Raw genomic sequence first — 23,175 nt, 5'->3', positions numbered from 1 at the left:
TCAGGGACTGTGACTAAAAGTATTAGAGACACAGGATCAGCAGGATTATTATTACTGTTATCCTTCGCAGTTGAGGTTACCTTTATGTCAAAATTTGCCAGGGGTATGAATAATTATGGGCAGTACTGTATATACTGTACATACACACACAACATTTCGGCCTATCACATGTTTAGTGGTTATGCTTATAGATAAGGGCAGTTTGCTCCTTCAGGTTTTTTTTTTATCCTTGCAAGTGCAAGCAGTAAAGATGCTGACCTGCAAACTGCCAGTGGTTCATAACAGCATGAATGAATTGCACAGCAATTGTCAATCATTTCTTGATGTACCTTCTATTTTTTAACTCGCTTTGCATTGTCCTAATTTACTCCTCCCCCCCCCCCCCCCCCCCCCAACACACACACACAAACACACACACACACACATGCTACCTTTCAGTAAACGTTCTCTTTAAAGGACTACTGTAGGGGGGTAGGGGAAAAAAAAAAAGTTAAACTTACCTGGGGCTTCTAATGGTCCAACCGCAGACGTCCTGAGCCCGCGCAGCCACTCATCAATGCTTCTGTCCCCGCCTTCAGTTCACTTCTGGAATTTTCGACTTCAAAGTCGGAAAACCTGCACCTGGGCAATACGCTCCTGGTGACATCAGTGGGAGCGAGGACACGGCCGCGCAGGAGCAGTGGTTTTCCGACTTTGAAGTCTGAAATTCCAGAAGTGAACCGGAGGCGGAGCCGGAGCATCGGTGAGTGGCTGCGCGGGCACAGGACGTCTGTGGGGGACCATTAGAAGCCCCCGGTAACTTCAACTCTTTTTTTCCCCCTACAGTAGTCCTTTAAGCTATGAAGTTCATTTAGCTGGATACAAGCTTAGCAGAATTCTTCCAAACAATTGAAGTTTTGATGGCACTGCAGGAATCACTGGTCGTCTGTAGGGAGTGTGTCATTGTGTGCGCCATCCTGGCAGTCACACCGGATGACAGTGACATTTATTGCTACCCGCGTGGCCAGAGCCAAGCAATTCCCTGCAGCACAGGCTGCTGCCATCAAAAGAATCGCTGAACACTTACGGGACACTCGCAATAAACATTTTTTCTGTGAAATACAGCACAAATATATGAGCCCTATTAAGCTTCCAACATTAGCAGAATCTGAGCTTTTCAGTTGCGCTCTTTATCACTTACTTTTATAGACTGGCCATCATCCAGCGAGTCAAAGACAACAATACAGATATTTACAGCATACAAAGGAACAGAATTGAGCCTTGTTGTAGCTGAAAATCAATTTCTAGGTAGACGTGACTTCCGATCATTTTTTATTTTACTTCAGTATTTGCTTGTGTTTGTAATGAACTAAAAACTGCTCGGGCATTATGATGTGAGCGTACCATGCCAGAGCCATCGCCTTATTCCCACTTCATTAAAAACTATTGCAGGCACTCAGAGCTGGATTTTTGGTAAGGCCACAGAGGCCCGGGCGGCGGGCGGCTGCATCCCAAGGGGGCACCTGAACATGAAGGCAGGGCTGCTACATATGAAAGAGGAGGCTGAAAATGGGGAGTAACACATGAAAAAGGGAAACTGGTGCCCAAGGGAGCTGTTCAGGAAAGAGAGGGGCTGTTGTACATGGATGAGACACATGTAAGAGGGGGGTTTACATGGAATGGGAGGGGCGCTGCCGCACATGAAAGGGGAGCCCTAACACTTTGCCCAGGGGCACAAAAAGTACAAATCTGGCCTTGCAGGCACTATTAATTCTAGTGATTGAGCAATTAGCAATGGGATCTTTCTATATATCAGCAGCATAAATAGCAGTGACAGTGACACCAGTGGAGGAAGTGAAGGAAGGAGCAACATTTAGTTCTTCCAGCTCTCCCCATTAATAAGCAAAATTAAGCTTATCTAATCTGATAGACCATAGGCAAACGCAGGGGGGGATTACAGCTGCCTAGAATCCCTCCTTAGACCAGGGCCGGTGCAGTGTCTGGGGACAGGCACAAGTTGAGACACCAGAATATCTGCAGACATCCTGCAGCTCACAGCACTGCCCCCTTTCTTTTCCTGCAACAGGTGAATTTGGATGGAGCAGCAGTGTGTGTACAGAGCATAGAACAGCAGCGTGTGTACAGAGCATGGAGCAGCTCTGAGAAACTTAACAGAGTCAGGTATACGCACAGCAATGTGCCCCTGCTGGGTGAAGTCTTCACTTTCCCCTCACATTAGCAATGTCGGCTTATCTGTATCCAAACTGCTCCCGTTGTCGATCGGGAGCAGATTGGACATTTAGGAAATAACTGTCAGATCCTGTCAGTCGGACGGGAAATTGCATTATGTGTACCCAGCATTATGTCCTACCATAATATTATACTGTATAGTGCGTGAGTGAGGGAGACCTTTCAGGAATCCCCCCCTTAAAAATCCTGGGTTTTCCCCTATAGACCCCCTATAGATGTGGCATACATAAGGTGCTACAAGCACCAGTGCAAGTTGTACAGTGCAAGCTGCCTCCTATCTCTCCCCTTAACTCAGTTTGTAGAGCCGTCAGACATAAGCTGGGAGCATAAATGACCAGTCTGTGATGTGTCCACACAGGGGCAGCTTGCTAGCAAAGAAGGACTAAAGCATGCCAGCCAGGTACATCTGTAGTCATCCTTTCTTCCATGATGACACCACCAGTTGGACAATCTGCGCTGCTCAAAAGCTTTTGAGTTCTGTTTGTGATGTTCACAACTGGTTTCTTTTGTTGCTGAACTAATGAGCCTTAATTTTACCACCCAAATTAGGCAAAAAATATCTAAAGTCAGCCATTCCTACACCAACTTTGATCACCTTGATTAAATCCGCTTTTAATGTATTTCTCATACATATCCAATTGACCGGTTTTCAATCGATTTTGTGCTGTTTATCGATCAAAAGTCTGATCCGACATATTGGAAAATATCTGTGAGGGAAACAGGACAGGGGAGGGGGATCGATGGCCCATACCCTCGCCCTGCTTCAAGCAGTACAGAGCTTGCAATTTGATTAAGCTTGATAGATTTCTCCTGAAACCAAAATTGAACGTCCCGTGATCGGCACTATCCAATTGCAATTGTAACCAGTTCAGCCTATCTGGACGAGCATGTTCGTCCAGATAAGCTCTGCTGCTGTGCGGTGCGTGTGCTCCCGCCGCCTGCCGCTAGCCCCCCGATCATTGAATGGAAATATAGTTCCCATTCACCGATCTATGTCCCCCACAAAAAAAACGACGATCTCTCATCAGAGACCGCTATCTTTCTGCCCAAAAAATGTTTCCCCGTCCTCTTTGTAGTTCCTGGATATGAGATCGTTCGCATCCAGGACTTTTTTGACTGTGGCCATCATGCGGCCAAATAGTAAACTACACCCAAATACATTTTTTATTAAACAATGACATTATTTTACATTTAAAATGAGCTGTTTCCCTCCCACACCAAAAATTTCCCAAATACATTTTTTAATATATAAAAAAAAGTATATTATATTATTTTAAATTATAAGCTTGTAAATAGTGATGGACGCAAATTGAAAAAATGCACCTTTATTTCTAAATAAAATATCGGCGCTATAAATTGTGATAGGGACATCATTTAAACGGTGTAATAAGCAGGACAATTAGGCAAATAAAATACATGAGTTTTAATTACGGTAGCGTATATCAATTTCAAACTATAATGGCCAAAAACTGAGAAATAATGAATTTTTTTCATTTCTTTCTTAATCTTCCTGTTAAAATAGATTTCGAAAAAAAATAATTTTTAGCAAAATGTACCACCCAAAGAAAGCCTAATTAGTGGCAGAAAAAACGACATATAGATCAATTCACTGTGATCAGTATTGATAAAGTTATTGGCGAATGAATGGGAGGTGAAGGTTGCTCGGATGCATGAGGTTTTCGACACTGTGGGGCTGAACCGGTTAATGCAATAGCGATCAATCGTCTAGACATATATCGGGCTTTTTTTGTAAGTAGGGATGAGCTCATAGATGAGTAAGCAAAACTGACAAGCTGGGGGCTACCTATACTGGGGAGACACCTTTGGCTATCTATACAGGGGTATTACCTCTGGTGAACTATACTGGGAGAATAACTCTGGGGTAACTGGGAGGACGCCTCTGGCTACCTAAACTAGGAAGGACACCTCTGGATACCTATACTGGAGGAACACCTCTGGCTACTCAATATTGGGGGCACCTCTGGCAACATAATACTGGGGGACCTTAGTATTGGTGGGCACATCTCTCTACCTGGTACATTTGGGGGTAAATCTAGTTACCCAAAAGAAAACCTGAACTGAAAATTAAAAGTCAAAATAAGCATACACAAGTCATACTTACCTTCTGTAATGGAGAGCGGAGATACCGCCGCAACAGTGAGCGGCATGGTGGCTATTTCCGCGTCTCAGCTGGTGGCCTCTGCCGCGCAGTTACATGTTGGGGTTTTGCCTGGCCCTTCATTCGCACATAGACTGAGGGCTACGCGTGCACGCGCCAGGCGACAGGACCTTTATGCGAATAGAAGGGGAGTCAGCTGATCGCCCGGTCAGCTGACTCCAACAGTATTTCTGATTGGCTGAGTGACTGGGGCGGCGCTGTGGAGCGCTCTTACTATATATAGGACCTGCCTGTCAGTTGCTCGGTGTCTGCTGTTGCAAATGCTACGTGTTAGCACTCAGACCTTAGTCAGATCCTAAAGTGTGCTAGAACCGGCAGGAGCTGGGGATCCACACTTAGTCAGACTTGTTGATAGCTTAAAGTACTAATTGCATTGTATTATTTGTATGACCTTCTGCTAGTCCTGATTACTCTTCTGCCTTCTGATTCTGTACTTTTACCTATCTCATTCTGTTGCCGACCTCAGCCTGTCTATCACTCTGATTTAGCCTTCTGTCTCTGTACTGCATCTGACCGTCTGTTGCCGAATCTGCTTGCCTGACTCTTCTGCCCTCACCAGGGGCTTAATTTGAATCCTTGTGCAGATTGTTTGATACTCCTCTCTATATTGCCTGATGAAGCGGGGTTGAACCTGAGAAACGCGTTGCATTTCTTTTTGGAGTTCCTAATAAATGTGTTTGACTGTCTGAATCGCAGTCGTTGTCGTGTCTGCTTGAGGGAGGTAAGACCACCACTTCCTCCTTCAATTTTGCCATTTAAGTTGGTTTTTAAGCTCATTTAATCTAATCTTATACTTTTGGCGCCTCTGTTCATTGTATATGTTACGGCCAGAACCCGAAGTTTGGCCACTTCTAGTTCTGGCCGGCCACTTCGGGTTCTGGCCGGCCAATTTGCGAAGTGGCCGCTGCGCTGCGGCCAATGTTAGAAATGGATTGTTTACTCTGATATTAATGTATCTTCTGGCCGCAGCGCAGCGGCCGAACGTATAACCACTTAGTTAATTTTATTGCAATTAAGCCGGCGGCAATGTAACAATTCAAGCCGCCGGCTTTTTATCTGCCTCTCTCTCTCTCTCCTCTTATGGCCAGCCGGCGGGGGACACGCGAGTCCCCCAGAGTCGTTCGTCGCAGCAGGGGCAGCAGAGCGGGGAGGCTGCAGACATCGCTTCTGCCAGCACCCGCTCTGCAAGAACGGCAGGCTTCCCCTGCCGCGACGAACGACTCCGGGGGGACACTCGTGTCCCCGCCGGCTGCCCATAGGAGAGCGAGAGAGGCGGGGGGGAGAAGGAGAGAGAGGCAGATAAAAAGCCGGCGGCTTGAATTGTTACATTGCCGCCGGCTTAATTGCAATAAAATTAACTAAGTGGTTATACGTTTGGCCGCTGCGCTGCGGCCAGAAGATACATTAATATCAGAGTAAACAATCCATTTCTAACATTGGCCGCAGCGCAGCGGCCACTTCGCAAATTGGCCGGCCAGAACCCGAAGTGGCCGGCCAGAACTAGAAGTGGCCAAACTTCGGGTTCTGGCCGTAACATATACACTACTCTTTAAAACTCTATTTTTTTTAATTTTTTGCATGATAGTGAGTATGTCTGGGAATGAGGATTGGGGGTAAGTGATTCCGCCTAGTTATGTTCCAAGTGGGGGGAAGGGTACTCTGCCTAAATATGTGTGGGGATATTTTTATCTAATACAAAAAGTGGGCATTTAATTTTCTCACCACCAAATGTCCCTGTTTTGCCCCACCGGCTACTTTTTCATACCATCATCTCTCTCTCCTCTTATGGCCAGCCGGCGGGGGACACGCGAGTCCCCCAGAGTCGTTCGTCGCAGCAGGGGCAGCAGAGCGGGGAGGCTGCAGACATCGCTTCTGCCAGCACCCGCTCTGCAAGAACGGCAGGCTTCCCCTGCCGCGACGAACGACTCCGGGGGGACACTCGTGTCCCCGCCGGCTGCCCATAGGAGAGCGAGAGAGGCGGGGGGGAGAAGGAGAGAGAGGCAGATAAAAAGCCGGCGGCTTGAATTGTTACATTGCCGCCGGCTTAATTGCAATAAAATTAACTAAGTGGTTATACGTTTGGCCGCTGCGCTGCGGCCAGAAGATACATTAATATCAGAGTAAACAATCCATTTCTAACATTGGCCGCAGCGCAGCGGCCACTTCGCAAATTGGCCGGCCAGAACCCGAAGTGGCCGGCCAGAACTAGAAGTGGCCAAACTTCGGGTTCTGGCCGTAACATATACACTACTCTTTAAAACTCTATTTTTTTTAATTTTTTGCATGATAGTGAGTATGTCTGGGAATGAGGATTGGGGGTAAGTGATTCCGCCTAGTTATGTTCCAAGTGGGGGGAAGGGTACTCTGCCTAAATATGTGTGGGGATATTTTTATCTAATACAAAAAGTGGGCATTTAATTTTCTCACCACCAAATGTCCCTGTTTTGCCCCACCGGCTACTTTTTCATACCATCATCTCTCTCTCCTCTTATGGCCAGCCGGCGGGGGACACGCGAGTCCCCCAGAGTCGTTCGTCGCAGCAGGGGCAGCAGAGCGGGGAGGCTGCAGACATCGCTTCTGCCAGCACCCGCTCTGCAAGAACGGCAGGCTTCCCCTGCCGCGACGAACGACTCCGGGGGGACACTCGTGTCCCCGCCGGCTGCCCATAGGAGAGCGAGAGAGGCGGGGGGGAGAAGGAGAGAGAGGCAGATAAAAAGCCGGCGGCTTGAATTGTTACATTGCCGCCGGCTTAATTGCAATAAAATTAACTAAGTGGTTATACGTTTGGCCGCTGCGGTGCGGCCAGAAGATACATTAATATCAGAGTAAACAATCCATTTCTAACATTGGCCGCAGCGCAGCGGCCACTTCGCAAATTGGCCGGCCAGAACCCGAAGTGGCCGGCCAGAACTAGAAGTGGCCAAACTTCGGGTTCTGGCCGTAACATATACACTACTCTTTAAAACTCTATTTTTTTTAATTTTTTGCATGATAGTGAGTATGTCTGGGAATGAGGATTGGGGGTAAGTGATTCCGCCTAGTTATGTTCCAAGTGGGGGGAAGGGTACTCTGCCTAAATATGTGTGGGGATATTTTTATCTAATACAAAAAGTGGGCATTTAATTTTCTCACCACCAAATGTCCCTGTTTTGCCCCACCGGCTACTTTTTCATACCATCATCTCTCTCTCCTCTTATGGCCAGCCGGCGGGGGACACGCGAGTCCCCCAGAGTCGTTCGTCGCAGCAGGGGCAGCAGAGCGGGGAGGCTGCAGACATCGCTTCTGCCAGCACCCGCTCTGCAAGAACGGCAGGCTTCCCCTGCCGCGACGAACGACTCCGGGGGGACACTCGTGTCCCCGCCGGCTGCCCATAGGAGAGCGAGAGAGGCGGGGGGGAGAAGGAGAGAGAGGCAGATAAAAAGCCGGCGGCTTGAATTGTTACATTGCCGCCGGCTTAATTGCAATAAAATTAACTAAGTGGTTATACGTTTGGCCGCTGCGCTGCGGCCAGAAGATACATTAATATCAGAGTAAACAATCCATTTCTAACATTGGCCGCAGCGCAGCGGCCACTTCGCAAATTGGCCGGCCAGAACCCGAAGTGGCCGGCCAGAACTAGAAGTGGCCAAACTTCGGGTTCTGGCCGTAACATATACACTACTCTTTAAAACTCTATTTTTTTTAATTTTTTGCATGATAGTGAGTATGTCTGGGAATGAGGATTGGGGGTAAGTGATTCCGCCTAGTTATGTTCCAAGTGGGGGGAAGGGTACTCTGCCTAAATATGTGTGGGGATATTTTTATCTAATACAAAAAGTGGGCATTTAATTTTCTCACCACCAAATGTCCCTGTTTTGCCCCACCGGCTACTTTTTCATACCATTTGTCTAAGAAACATTTCTGGGGAGGACACTGAAACAGGTAATTACTATCAGGATGTAGCAGCATGGCAGAGCACTATTTTAATAACTGTTAAACACTTTCAAGAGTTTCACCTCAAATCGGTAGTAATACTTAAAAAGTTTGCTTAAAAAAAGAAAAAAAACTTAAAATGATCAATAATGTGATATACCATACACCACAAGTGCCCCATTTATCCATTTATTTTGCACCCCTTTTAAAATACAGGCATGTTCACCATAGTTTAAGGGAAATTTGGAAAGTAACAACCATTTCAACTAGTCAACTAAAAGCAAACCTGTGGGGGGAAAAGTAACGTTAGATAAAGGGAAGTCTCTGGATGGTCCAGAAGCTTCTCCAATCCTCACCCATCCCATCGATGCTCGCCGGACCCAGCTTCTTCTTCGTAGCCATCCTCCCATTCCTGTACAAGCTCAGCTGCACTGTGCAGGGGCAAGTATGGCACGCACCTGCGCAGTAGCACAAAGTTGTTTGTGCACAAAATAAAAAGCAGTGCAAAAGGAGCTTCGTGCTATTCTGCAGGCATAGGCCATACTTGTGCCCGTGCAGCGTGGCCATGCGTATACATGGATAGTAGCGCTGCTGCAAGAAGATATTCAACAAGATCTTGATGATTATGTACAGAGGATCTTAGTGCTGGATCCATGCAGTTGAGGGTGACGGTAAAAGCCTCTGGACTATCCAGGCAAAAGCAGGTAGTTTTGGCGCCCGGCACCCCACAGCGGCAATGTGAAACTGCTCAACGCGTGTAGGAGTAATTCGGAACTCCTGCGATCGCCAGACACCAAATTACACCTCGGAGGGGGAATAGTTAACGCCGCCAGGGAGTTTAGTGGCAGCAGAGAAACCGTCATTCGGCTCTCTCGGCACCCAACTCCCCAACGGCACCCAACTCCCCAACTATCCAGAGTCTTTTCTCCACTGAGGTATCTAACATTTTTTTAAAAACACATATCAGAGACCCCTACGGCCATGTGTGTGTGTGGGGGGGGGGGGGGGGAGCCTGTGGGGGGTATACGTATCGGTATGCTGCCATTGAGTTGGGCGCAGGATGAGCCAAATGATGGCTCACCCTGTTGCCACGTTAAACACTATTCCCCCTCTGAGTCGTAGCAACTCAGGAGAAGTAATTTGGGGTCTGACAGTTGCCAGAATCCCCAAATAACCATACGTGCATTACTACTGTAGTGGAGCCCAGGTTTGACGCTCGCACCTGCTCCATGGGGGGCTCGCTCCTCCTCCCTCTCCCCACTCCCGTGCAGAGTAGCACAGCGAAGCACTGTGGCATCCAGCAGCCACTTGCTTTATGCTGCCCCCTCCGGCTCCCGATTAAATAACATGCATTGCGGGCTGGGCAAGCAGAGCAAGACTGCCGAGACGTGGGAGGAGAAGAGGAGACTCACTTGTGGGAGCCAATAAAAGCAGCTGGAGTAAAAAAAAAAAAATCCTCCCTGCTTGCATGCTGTAGGGTCGTCGGTACATTCCTGATTTTCACTGATCACTTGCTGCTGAAAGAGTTGAAATATGTTTGCAGGAAGAGTTTTTTTTTTTTTTTTAACTCCAGGCGCTTTTGTTAGCCCTCACAAGTGAGTAAGCTCCATCGCTAAATACACAAGTGACGAGAGAGTATGTGATTAGTATTCAATCAGAATCAGGATCGTTTATTTCGCCAAGCGTAACAGGGTCGTGACCGGAATTGGGTTTGGCACAATACATAGCTCAAGAGGAAGACATGGAGAGATAATTGTGAACAAGTATGCAAGAGTCATCAAGCAGAGGAATGACAATCAAGTAGAGGAACAAACATGAATTACATTTACATTGTTCATTTCACATAACAGATCATCCTGTATACAGTTCATGTCATGTCCCTTTGGGGTGGGCGGGGCACTGTGCCACTGATGGGAGAATGTGGAGGGAGTTTAAGAGGCTGACAGTATGCACACAACCGAGACAATATACCAGGGAAATATAATTAAAACACAGGGTCACTAATGACCAGCCCTTTGAGTATAAATATAGGAGTATTTAGCTCCACATTATTGGACCTAATGGTCAGTAAAAGAAACACAACTTTAGTCATGCCTAACAGGATTCACAAATTAATGTATAAAACCTCTAGTGTGGAGGTCTTGACTTATCCCCCACAATAAGACATCTAATGTGGTGTAGCTATTCCACATAGAGGTTTAGAACCCTGCTGGTATAGGAGATGGTTGTAGCCACTAGCATTCAGTCAGCTGTCGTGTAGACTGCTAGCAGATGCTGCCTGTAGTCAGTACAGACCATCACCTACATATACATATCAGGAGGACATATAGAGGAGTGATAGTGCTATTTACAAAGTGGTTGTATAATGTTCTTTAACATGTTTCACCCTACGGCTTTTTCAAAAAGTGCTATACATATATACAATGAGTATAGTGCACCCCCCACCAGCAAAATGTCCCCCAGCAAATAGCCCAAGTCAGAGCTGAGCCAGAAACAAACATGTGGCAAATGCAATCAAACTTAAGTCAAACATCTGATCTGCATGCATGTTCAGGGTATATGGCTAAAAAGTATTCGAGGCAGAATATCAGCAGGACTGCCAGGCAACTGGCATTGTTTACACTGAAATAAATATGGCAGCCTCCATATCCTTCCCAGGTCAGTCGTCCTTTAAAGTAAATGGGAACCGCTGTTTAAAAAAAAAGCCAGATACTTACCTAAGGAGAGGGAAGGCTCTGGGTCATAATGAGCCTCCCCTCCCCTCTCCTGGTGCCCTTGGTGCAGTGCTGTCCCCAGGAGCAGTAGTTGATTAATTTGGTCAAATACTGCTCCTTCCGATAGGCGAAGGTGACTTCGGAAAGTCTTCAGGAGCCTGAGTGTTCCTGAAAACGGGCCGCTTCATACTGCGCATCGCGAGCACCCTCTCTCACGTACTCGCTCGTGCACAGTATGGAGCCATCTGTCTTCGGGAGGACTCCCATAAACTTCCACAGTCCCCCATGGCATGGGATTTAAACGGTGGAGCCAGTGGTGCAACAAGGGCACCTGGGAGAGGAGTGAGAAGGCTCATTAGGACCCATAGCCTTCCCTCTCCTTATGCTGGGCATACACGGCTTGTTTTTGAGCCATTTAGATGGCTTGATAGATAATTTCCGACATGTCCGATCTCCCGCCCGATCATTTCGCCGCTTGATTCCCGATAGCAGTGAATGGAAAAGAGCAGCGAAACGATCGAACAGGGGAGTCAAGCCACAAAAACGAGGCGCGTATGCCCAGCATTACGTAAATATCTAGTTTCTTTTTTCTTTTTTTCTTTTTTAAAGAGTCCCATTTATTTTAAGCAGAGCTTGTTTGATTGTTTGAAAATGACAACACTAACACTACAGTAGTTGTATTTCTTAAAACTTTCTCTATATACTCAAATATAAATTTTTTTGACACCAAAATCAAATCTTGGTTTATATTTGGGTCAGTTTTCAGAGGAGCATACAGGCCAAACTGCCATTTATCCTCCCAGCCAGTTCTGCCTCCACTAGTACCCCTTTAAAATCCTGGCTGGTATTTACTCTAGCTCAATAACATGCAATATATATTTTGTCCACTAGAGGGTAGAATAGTCCCATTGTTACAGCTTTTATATCACATTTTGTAGTAATTATTCTATTTACAGTATTTCATGCACACGTCTTGTAATGATATTGTACAGCGCTACAGAAGACGATGGCACTACATAAATTCATAATATTACTACCAATACTAATATCCAAGTGCTCTACCACTGCTTGCTATACTCATCATAACATTAGAAACATTTGAAAAGGATACATTAAAAAGTATGTAAAAAAAACCAAATGGGCCTTATTAGATTCCCTAATCATCAAATAAGCCCAATGTAGTGTGGAAACCTGAAACCAGATTTGTGGCATTAAAATTCAGGTTGTAGCGCGCAGCTGCCAACAACAGGATAAAACAAGCCGAAAAATCAGAGAAGGGATTAGACTACATCCTGTGACCCATCATGGGCTTTAACATGACAATGAATCCTTCCCTTTCTAGGCATCCTATAAATAAATAAGTGACCTTATAAATTACCTAGCAGTTCCATTGCATCATCCTCATTATCAATTTCTTCCTCTGTGACGGACGCTGGGGTGCTGTGCACAGAGTCAAAGGAGTCTTGGGACAACATGGCTGCCAGGAGCTTCTTATGCTGCTGCTGCTGTTGTTTTAGACCCTTCGTTTTTGGTTCCATCTTCAAGCTGTAGAAATAAGACCATTACATTTCACCAATACAATTTTCCAAAGACAGTTAATATTTTTAAACATAAAGGCAAGATGAAGTTACAGTCATTATTCTGTATTTACAGTATATAGCATTGACATATTCTGCAGCGCTGTACAGAATACATAGTCAGGTCACTAACAGCCCATTAGAGGATCACACAGTCTAATCCCTACCATGTTAGGTCTTATGGCCCTATCGTAGCCTAAAATACTAGACTAAACTCAGCAGAGGTTCGGGGCTATCTTGGCCAATAATTTAGCATTTGAGTACAGCTGCCCTGACAAGATCCGACACGCCTGATCCTAAAACGATTTTTAATCTTTAATCACATGCTTATTCCCATAGGATTGTAATTTGCACTCATATGAGCACAGGTACTGGTGTTCGTCTCAGAGATTGTCACAGGCACAAGTTGAAATAGGGCCTTAGTTATGTTTAAGTATCCATTTAGAGGAGTTAGTGTAAGGCCGGGGTGCCCAATAGGTTGCTTGTGATCTACCAGTAGATAGCTACCTATTTGGTACAGCCGCGTCCCATTAAATTTTGCGTCCGGCAGCTGTAGAACACGCCACGTCCCATCAAATTCTGCTGCCGGATGCTGGCCAATCAGAAGGCGGGGAGGAGAGAGGCAGCACAGCTGAAGAGAGGCCCGGGGCGGTTCTGCCATGACGTCTTGGCTGGGGACGGCGCCGGGCACAACACATGCACGCACTCACGCTGCCCGCCGGAGCGCTCCCTCAACCACCGACACGCTTATTTGCCCTGCAGCTAAAAGAGGGGAGACCAAGACTACCTATACTGAAGGCACCTATACCTAGCTACCTATACTGAATGCACCTATACCTAGCTAACTATACTGAAGGCACCTATACTTGGCTACCTATATTGGAGGCACCTATACTTGGATACCTATATTAGAGGCACCTATACTTAGCTACCTATACTGGAGGCACCTATGCCTGGCTACCTATACTAGAGGCACCTGTACCTGGGGGCTGCTCATGAAAACTGGGGGCGTGGGGGGTATTCTGAAACATTTGAAATGTTGGTAGATCTCCTGGACTCTGCAAATTTGAAAGTAGCTCACAAGCCGAAAAACTGTGTGAACCCTTGGTGTAAAGTGATAAGGCATGAGGCAGTTGGCTTTTAATGGATTGGGTTAATAGGTAAACCCCCCAAAAAAGTGGTTTATCAGAGGTAGGGGTTAGGCTTTAGGAAGGATTGTACCTTAGGGTTAGGCATCAGGAAGGTGTCATGTGATGTTTCAGAGTAGTAGAGGGATTCAACATTAGGCGGTTATGGATGGGGACATGGGAGAAGCAGTGTAAAAACTATGAATACAGAATTGCACTGCTGATTTAGCAGAACATTGTGAATACAACTCTTGATAAGTGATTGCTCTTCAAATCCAGCACCCTTGAACCCATCCATGCCCTCCTGCAGGGGGTACTCCTGTCTGACAGTGTAACTATCTGTACAGTTACCCACTTCTAATATTTAGGATATAAATAATCAGGGTTGTGAACATATGGAAGCTGGCACAACCTAGCATATCTGCTGCCCTGCTTTGTATGCTAGATAGGTGCAAATGCAAAGCGGGTTTGAATAGTAAAATACACAGGAGGTCTACAGAGTGCCTTGAAATGTAAACAGAACATTTCCAGAATTTAAACTAACAACGCAATTACAGGCTCTGCGGAAAATCGCCAGCAAACTTACATTTCATTATCTTATCTATTTGTGTTCTCTTTGAATTGCTGTTTCTGCAGAGGTTAAAAATTATATCCCAGGGGCTCGAGGCAATCTTGCTGTCCAAGTGTTTTTAAAGGGGAAAAAAAATCACTTGTGAGCTCAGTTCAGCTATATAAATACAATTTTGGGAAAGAGGCGCCCTGATTAAAAATAGAAAAATTAGGTGGCAAAGTGAGATCTTTTAGTGACAAAGAGTTATTAAAGGGGCACTATGGCAAAAAAAAATTCACATTTAAAATATGTGCATATGTTTTACTCTGGAAAAAACGTACTTCTTATTTGTATATGTTTGCACATATTTTAAATTTTACAATTTTTCGCCATAGTACCCCTTTAAGCACAGGCAACGCTCAGAGGCTTCCTAAGCTGAATCGGCTTTTCTCAGCTGGCACTTGTATTGGCCTGATGAAGCGCGCATAGACCAGTGAAATGCATTGCCTGTGCTTAATAAAAACTGTCACTCAAAAAAAAAGACTAACTCTTCGTCACTCAAAGATCTCATCATCGAGGCAATCTACCTCATTTTTCTATTTTTAATTGTTTTTAATCTAATTTTATTCGAATTAGGGCACCTCTTTTCCAAAATTGAGCTTAAAGTACCCCCCAATACATTGTGTTGGAGGGGCGGAACAGACCACATGTGGTTTCAACCACAGTAGAACTTTGTTTTCTCCATCTGCTTCCTGCGGTCGGTTGCCCCTCTGCAACCTAGCCTTTGTGAGTAGTGCATCATTATCACGTTCCATAACCTAACAATCTGCATCATTGGGCTCCCGTCCCTCTGTTTCCTGTCTCTCTTTCCTTAGGGTGTCAAGACACCCCCACTACTTCACTGCTGTATAAATGGCAAGGATCAGTGACAGTTGTTTCAGCTTTCTTAAGAAACATAATCAGCAAACTCACAGGAAAGTTGAGCGGGTCTCATTCTGCTTAAGGCTCGTATGCGCATTCAACTTAATGCACAACCAACAGCCCAACATGACGAACCGCATGACTTGTTGTTTGCACGACCAGTAGGTACACACAACCAACTAAACAACCAACTCATTTAAATACCATATGCCATGGGACATTGTCGGAGCCAGTGGTGGCAGGGCAGAAGAGGACACAAGGAAGCAAAGAGGGACATAAGGGAATGAGGGAAGAGGAGGCACAAAAGGACATAAGGAGGCATAAAAAGATAGAAAGAGGCACATAAGGTAAAAGGGGAACAGGAGGGTGACTGAGGGGGCACAGGCAGACAGTAGGGGAGACACTGGAGGCACGCAGGGGGGCACAAAGGAGGACATTGGTGGGACGGAGGGGGGCACAGAGGGGGCACAGAGGGACAATGGAGACACAGGGGGGCAGAGGTGGTACACGGGGGGACTGGAGGCATGGGGGAAAGGGGGGGGGGGCATTGTTCCAAGTTACATAGAAAATATAGCGGACCTGAACTCAGGCCTTCCTCCCTGCACTAAAAGAAATGCACAGCATAATAATCTTTAAACAAAAACACTTCTTTGTTACAGCTGATACAAATACTGCAATAAATCTGCAGTTTGTCTACTTCCTGCTTTCATTGAAGCAGACATATAGATAACATCCTGTGTTTACCAATTAACTCTCTCTTTGAGATATCAAATTATAACTTGTGCTTAGTCACGGATGAGGGAGAATTAGGCAAGCTAGACTCTCTAAATACATAAAGGGTGCAGTTCTCTATTATATTACCCAGATCCGCTAATTTCTGTCCTGTTCAAGAGTTCAAGTCCACTTTAACTTAAAAATGAGCCAACAGTTCATATGTCCTTAGCGGAGACAATCTGTATTATTATTCTATTGTTTGCAAATCAACTTTCACCACTAGATGAAGAAAGAAAACGATGTGTGGCATTAATTCCATAAGATAAGCTACAAACTGGCTTGGGCTTCTAAAATACCTTTTAAAAAATCTAGTATTTGTGCAGCATTTGTCATTGTTGGCTAAGATTATATTATGTTTGGCCATTTTACTGCATAAACACTTTAATGAAATACATAATGAAAGCCAGGCACTCAATATTTACCGCCACCCTTCACAGCTCTCCCAATACCAGGCGCTCCTCACTGGGGGATAGTGAACATTGTTTGTTGTGGACTCAAGGCTATGAACACAGTAAACACGGCCGCCTAGACAAATCCCACTTCCTGGGAATTATTTTCAGTGGCTTTACTTTATGAATATTTCATGGATCCAGTAACTTGATGTTGTTTGCCTTTTGCTTAGTCGGGCATCCATTTGTATTAATAGGTTTTTAGAATTTAATTTTCAAGTGTGTCAGCAGGACTTTTCCATTAGAGCCGGATCACAGCTGCTGCATTGTTTCGGCAAACATGGCCGTAGCGTTGCTCAGAAGAAGAAGAAGTTTTCTAATATGCTGCTGAGCGTTCATTCCATCGGATGCAGCCATACAAGTAAAAGAGGCAATGAAGAGCGAATAGCATGCTGCACCAAGGCAAACAGCGTATCTAGAGCGGTGCAGACATGGCTTGTGCCATGGGCACCACAGCACCATGGGCGGTATGCCTGCTTTATATTACCCAGATCCGCCCTGCACCCTGGGCCATTTTAACAATAAGGTACTTGTAGGTTTCTGGCAAAGCCAATGTGTAACATGTAGGTTCTATATACTTTTCATAAATGTTTGCCTTGATTAAGCAACAGTGAACACAAATAAACAAGCTGAAACTAGTGAGTTTGGTTAATTTCATGAATTTTCAGTACTTTTTAGGCTAATTTCATACATAATGCGGTGAGATTGTCCTGTGATGGGGAGCCCACCGCAGGACAATAGCGCCGCACCATTTCCTCTAGCACATTACCCTGCAGTGTACTGCGGCAACAGGGTAATATGCATAGGTCCGCCCCCGAAGAGTGACATGCTCCCTGCTGGACAAGAAGTACGTCACTGATTTTTGGCGCTTGGGCGCCATATCGCAACACTCTAAATAGATTATTGCAGTGCCATAGACTCCAATACAAATGGGTCATGGCAAATGGGCTTTAGGCATAATACGGGGCCGGAGAGGAGAACGGGGGAGCGACAGGCATCAGGCCAGGTAAGAGTATATACCTGCTCCCCCCGTTTCTGTTTCCTTTAAGAAGGTCAAATATTGAAGTTGCCTTATTTTTGATGATAGAAGTTCATATCTCTGGAACATACTTATAACTTGCAATGGCCAAGAATGAGGAGTCCATTAAGTGCAGTACACTGCTCCTAGAAACAGGGGTGTAACTACAGATCATGGGGCCCCCAAGCAAAACTTATGAGTCCTCCAACATTTACAGCGTGCCTATGAATCGGCCTCTGGGAGAGTTGGGCGCGGGCTAACGCTGATAAACGGCTCTCCTCAACGGCTCCTGCAAAGGTCCTGGCGGTGTTAACCTCCTTAGCGATATGCACGACACTGTGTCGGGCATACCGCTCGCTGGCCCCAGGAGTCCCCCATGCTTAATTAATTTGATCTATTGGCTGCAAAACCTTTAGCTAGCACTAGGCTAGCTAGTATATGTGGCCGGCACCCCCCGATCGCCCGCGATCCCCCAATCCAGCCAGTTAATACATTACCCAGGCTGGCTCCAGCAGTCGGCGCAGCCTCCCCGCACAGCTCTGGTCTCTCTATGGGGAGGATCGGGTCTGCGCACGACATCAGCGATGTCATGTGCGATCCTCCCCATAGAGAAGACCTGAGCTGTGCGGGGAGGCTGCGCCGACCTCTGGAGCCAGCCTGGGTAATGTATAAGCGGGGGATCGGGTGTGCCGGACACCTGTATTAGCTATCCTAGTGCTAACTAAAGGTTTTGCAACCAATAGATCAAATGAATTAAGCTGGGGACACAAACTAGCAAAACCTCCTGAGCGGCGTAACGCTCAGGAGGTTAATTACTATTCCCCCTCCAGGCCGCCATGGATAGTGGAGGTAAGATGTAATTTGGTTTCCAGCTATTGCGGGTGGCTGAATTACAGTTTTTTTGTAGTGATTTGTGCTCAGTCTTTTGACGGCGCCCAAATCACTCACTGAGCACCGCTATAGCCATAATTCCTTTCACGGCCTATGGTGGCACCTCCTGCGCTGTTTTCACAGCGATCAACATTTACAACTCTATTTCCCTTCCGTATTGGTGATCCCAACAGCCTGGGGGCCCATCTGCAGGGGTCATACAAGTGTGACTTCAACAGCACCGGATCTTGAGGTGGGAACCCAGTATTGAAGGAAGGCAAGTAGATTGGGGACCACCACAGCCCCAGTCCCCCTGCAGTTGCAAATCCAGCTCCCCCTATAGATATAGCTAGAAAGCATTAGGACACAAAAATGTGCCCACTAAAACAGTCCAAACATCAAAATACCAAAGCTTCATACTGAATTACCATCACATGGTTGTAAGCACTCTACAATGTCAAATAATGAAATACTTTATACTTTATAGAGAATTGATGTGTGCATCAAACCAAGTAGCACCTGACAAATCTGGCTTTGCAAATTTGGCCTAATTGGCTATTCACGAGACATAGATCATGCAAATATGCATTAGCTTTCGCTTGCCAAAGTTTGCAGGGTTAAAACCAATACTGCAAAGTGGTTGCCCTGCGGGAATTAGTTCATGCTACATTAGCACTATTCAGGAGCACCACGAGGAGGATTCCCAATGCCCCCCATACAACCGGGGTGCCGCGGGGCTTTCACTGCCTGGAAACCACAGCGGCATCCCGGAGGGGGAGGCTGGGAGGTGCAGGCGACCCCCCCAAGCGTGGCCAGCGCCAGGAAGAGCCGCCCGCACCTGCCTTTCAAAATTTTAAAACAGGCACTTACCTTAACGTCTATTGCGTTCTGCTACATGAGCACGACTTGGGAGCGAACACATGAGAAAGGAGTGTAGCATGGGCCACTCCAAGCTTTGGAGCTCAGAGCTGGCTTTCACACAACACTCCAAGGGGGGGAAGGCAGGCGCAGACAGCCTGCTCCAGGGCTCTCACCTCCTAGAACAAGCCATCCACCACCCGCCTCCAAAGGGGGATAGAAATGAAACACTAAACTTTATAGAGAATTGATGCGTGCATCAAACCAAGTCACACCTGACAAATCTGGCTTTGCAAATTTGGCCTAATTGGTTGCCCCTGAGAGGCAGATGTGGCGCTCCCGGGCAGTGGTTGCTTTGTGGGGGTGCTTGCGCTGCCCCTCATTTCTTGGGGGCACAAGGAGGCCTACATGCGGCGCCCCTGTTGAGATGCAAGAATTTGCGTGAGCCAACTCCTGCAGGAATGTCAGGAAGGTAGCCTTAGATCCTGCACAATCTGGTAGGCGAGTGCAGCTTGCAATGCTTTGCCATATTAATTAGACGAGAGTCAGTTTAAATTTAAATGAGTCATTAGACTTGAGGCAGCCAGTATATAAGTCAGGTGATACTGGTCAGAAGCACACACCTTTCACTCTCCTTAGATATGCAATGAAATTCGTCATATCTGGCAGGCGGCAATGAAACACTTTACATTATGTGAAATACTTTGCATTAAAATTCATGGTATATTAAAGCGCTCTATGTTCTTACAGCATATCCTAGCAATGGCACTTCACTCATCAATACTGAGATTCACTGTACAGAACATCAGTATATATAACTTCACAAACTGTACATCAAAATTATTTTACTAGATTTAGGGCTTTTTCCATGACTAACTCACCAACTCACTCATGTATTCCAGTTCTGCATTAGAATTCTGCACTGTGGTCCAGTTACTTTCTTTGCAAAGTAGAATTAGGTCACTGGCCAGCCTGAGTCCCCTGTGGAAACACTGTATATATTTGTACTCGCAAGGTTACAGGAACGTAGAAGGACTCTTGCTCTACTAACTCTAAAACATAAGGGGAAGCATGATGGAATAGTCACATAGTGGATAGCACTCTTGCCTTGCAAAGCTGGGGTCTCATGTTACATTCTGGACCAGGAATTTAAATTGCCTGGGTTTCTACTCCCACTCTGGGTTATTCACACATTCAAACAAAAAATAAGCCTTAAACCTTCAATTTCGAATGGGCAATGATTGGCCAATTTGACCACCTCCATGTAGTATGAGGGCCAACAGATTTTTAATACTATGAACAGATTGTGCAGGCAGGGTTGTTTTTAGGCATAGGCAAGATGCCCAGGGTGACAACTGAGGATTGGAACAGGGCACCACAAAGCTATTCTGTGCTTCTTGAAATTCTTATACACAACTGCGAGTTCTATTATAAATGGTGAGTCATTTTAACACATAAGTGACTACACACCTCTCATAACAATTATAGGAAGAATGTGTTAAAAAGGAACTGTAGTCAAGGATTGAACTTCATCCTAATCAATTCAAACAGTTAAACACAGCACTTTGTTTTGCAACAGAAAGCTTTTTCAGCTTAGATTTGCATCCAGAAGAGGAGATAACATTATGTTTTGTTTACATTCCTCAGTTGTTACAATTAGTAAGTAAGTGAACCGAGCACCTTTTTTATCACTTAGGACAGGGTTTCTCAACATGCGGTACGCGTACCCCTGGGGGTACGCCAGACCATTGCAGGGGGTACGCACAGTGGCTTGTTACCCATGCCAAAAAATCTATTTATCTCCTCCTGCTCAGCGCTGCTTTTTACAGCTCTACTCCAGCTCTGTGCAATGTCCAGTGCTATACGTTAGTGATTAGATAACATAAAGTTCAATTAGAGGAGAGAGGAACTATAGCAGCACCCCTACCAGGCAGAATGAGCTTGTCCACCAGTGCCTCCACTTGAGGAATGTGGAGGAGGAGAAGAGAAGAGGAGGGCGATACACATTACCACGTGCTGCAATAACGGAGACAGACAGAGTGACAGAGCAGCGTGAGTTGAAGCTGCTGCTTATTTGTGTGTGTGTGTGTGTGTTCTGCTTGTGTATGCTGTGTATGTGCTGCTTGTGTGTGTGTACTGCTTGTGTGGGCTGACTGTGTGTGTACTGCTTATGTGTGCTGACTGTGTAATGTTTTATGACTGTTTGTATTGCTTGTGTGTGCTGACTGTGTGTGTGTTCTGCTTGCGTGTGCTGTGTGTGTGCTGCTTATGTGTGGTTTGTGTGTGCTGACTGTGTGTGTACTGCTTATGTGTGCTGACTGTGTAATGTTTTATGACTGTATGTATTGATTATGTGTGCTAACTGTGTGTGTGTGTTCTGCTTGTGTGTGCTGTGTGTGTACTGCTTGTGTGTGCTGTGTGTGTGTACTGCTTATGTGTGCTGACTGTGTAATAATTTATGACTGTTTGTATTGTGTGTGTGTGTGTGTGTTCTGCTTGTGTATGCTGACTGTGTGTGTGTGTGTGTGTGTGTGTGTGTGTGTGTGTGTGTGTGTGTGTGTGTGTGTTTTCTGCTTGTGTATGCTGACTGTGTGTGTGTGTGTGTGTGTGTGTGTGTGTGTGTGTGTGTGTGTGTGTGTGTGTGTGTGTGTGTTTTCTGCTTGTGTATGCTGACTGTGTGTGTGTGTGTTCTGCTTGTGTATGCTGACTGTGTGTGCTGTGTGTGTACTGCTTGTGTGTGCTGACTGTGTGTGTACTGCTTATGTGTGCTGACTGTGTAATGTTTGCTGACTGTTTGTACTGCTCTTTTGTGCTGACTCTGTGTGTGTGTGCGCGCTCTGTCTGTGTGTGTACTGCTTGTGTGTGCTGACTTTGTGTGTGCTCACTCTGCCAGTCTCAGCCAGCACCCTTGCCTGTCCCTCACCACCTATCACCCTCTGCCAGCCTCAGCCAACACCCTCACCACCCATCTCCCTCTGCTAGCCTCAGCTAGCATCCTCACCTGTCAGTCACTGCCCACCACACTCTGCCAGCACCCTCACCTGTCCTCTGCCACCTACCCTTCATCCTCTGCCAAACCCAGCCAACACCCTCACCTGCCCCTCACCCTCTGCCAGCATCCTCACCTGTCTCTCCCACCCTTCACCCTCTGGCAGCCTCAGCTAGTCCCCTTACCAGTCCCTCACCACCTATCACCCTCTGCCACCCTCAGACAGCACCCTCACCTGTCCCTCACCACCTATCACCCTCTGCCACCCTCAGACAGCACCCTCACCTGTCTCTCACCTCCCATCACCCTCAGCCAGCACCCTCACCAGGTTCTCCCCACCTAGCACCCTCATCTACCTCTCCACATCCAGCACCCTCAGCCAGCACCCTCATTCTCCCAAGCATGTGCGCTTGCGCACACATTTGCGGGGGGTACATTGCTGAGATGGAGAAGCAATAAGGGGTACTTGGTTTAAAATAGTTGAGAAACACTGACTTAGGACATTTCTATAGCACATGAAAAATGCATGCCGACAATCTGTTTCATTATTAAAATAAACTTTCATTTTACTTTGTATTTTACATTCAAAGTAGTTTTATTAGCCTGTTGTTTCAGCAGGCCTGCCCGACTCTCCCCTTCCACAGAGCTTTCAGGAACTTAATTGTTTTATTGAGCTAATTACCAAGAGGTAAACAATGCCTTTTCATCAACAAAGGGGTGAGTAATTAGGACTGTTTCTTCAAAGACATTGTGTGTGTGTCAATGTGTCAAGATAGCATCTCTGACTTCTGTAAATAAGGAATGTAAGAAGGGGAGGGGGGGAACATGGCAGCTTCTATGCCAGGAGAGATTCCAGTGAAAGAGAATGTGCTCAGTTCCATTTAAACAGCCAGCCACGTGCAGAAGGAACTGCTAGGAGCTGACAAGCGGAGACATATGAGAATTTATCACAAGATGAATTATTAATAAAATGCAATGGCAGCTTTCAGAGCCGATAAACAGTACTTT

The 23,175-nt window shown here is 46.1% G+C and overlaps 1 protein-coding gene across 3 annotated transcripts in view; it reads right to left on the bottom strand.

The window, feature by feature from the left end:
* Positions 1 to 23,175, bottom strand: part of C5H8orf34 (chromosome 5 C8orf34 homolog) — a 245,957-nt gene that overhangs the window by 128,558 nt on the left and 94,224 nt on the right. For all 3 annotated transcript variants that reach the window (XM_068237473.1, XM_068237471.1, XM_068237474.1), the window contains exon 7: positions 12,413 to 12,579. In XM_068237473.1, coding sequence (XP_068093574.1) covers positions 12,413 to 12,579 — 167 coding nt within the window. The remainder of the gene's footprint in view (positions 1 to 12,412; positions 12,580 to 23,175) is intronic.

Source organism: Hyperolius riggenbachi, chromosome 5 (genome assembly GCF_040937935.1).
Source record: "Hyperolius riggenbachi isolate aHypRig1 chromosome 5, aHypRig1.pri, whole genome shotgun sequence".
Taxonomy (NCBI): domain Eukaryota; kingdom Metazoa; phylum Chordata; class Amphibia; order Anura; family Hyperoliidae; genus Hyperolius; species Hyperolius riggenbachi.
The sequence above is the reverse complement of the archived record's forward strand: the minus strand, read 5'-3'. Positions and strand labels throughout refer to the sequence as shown.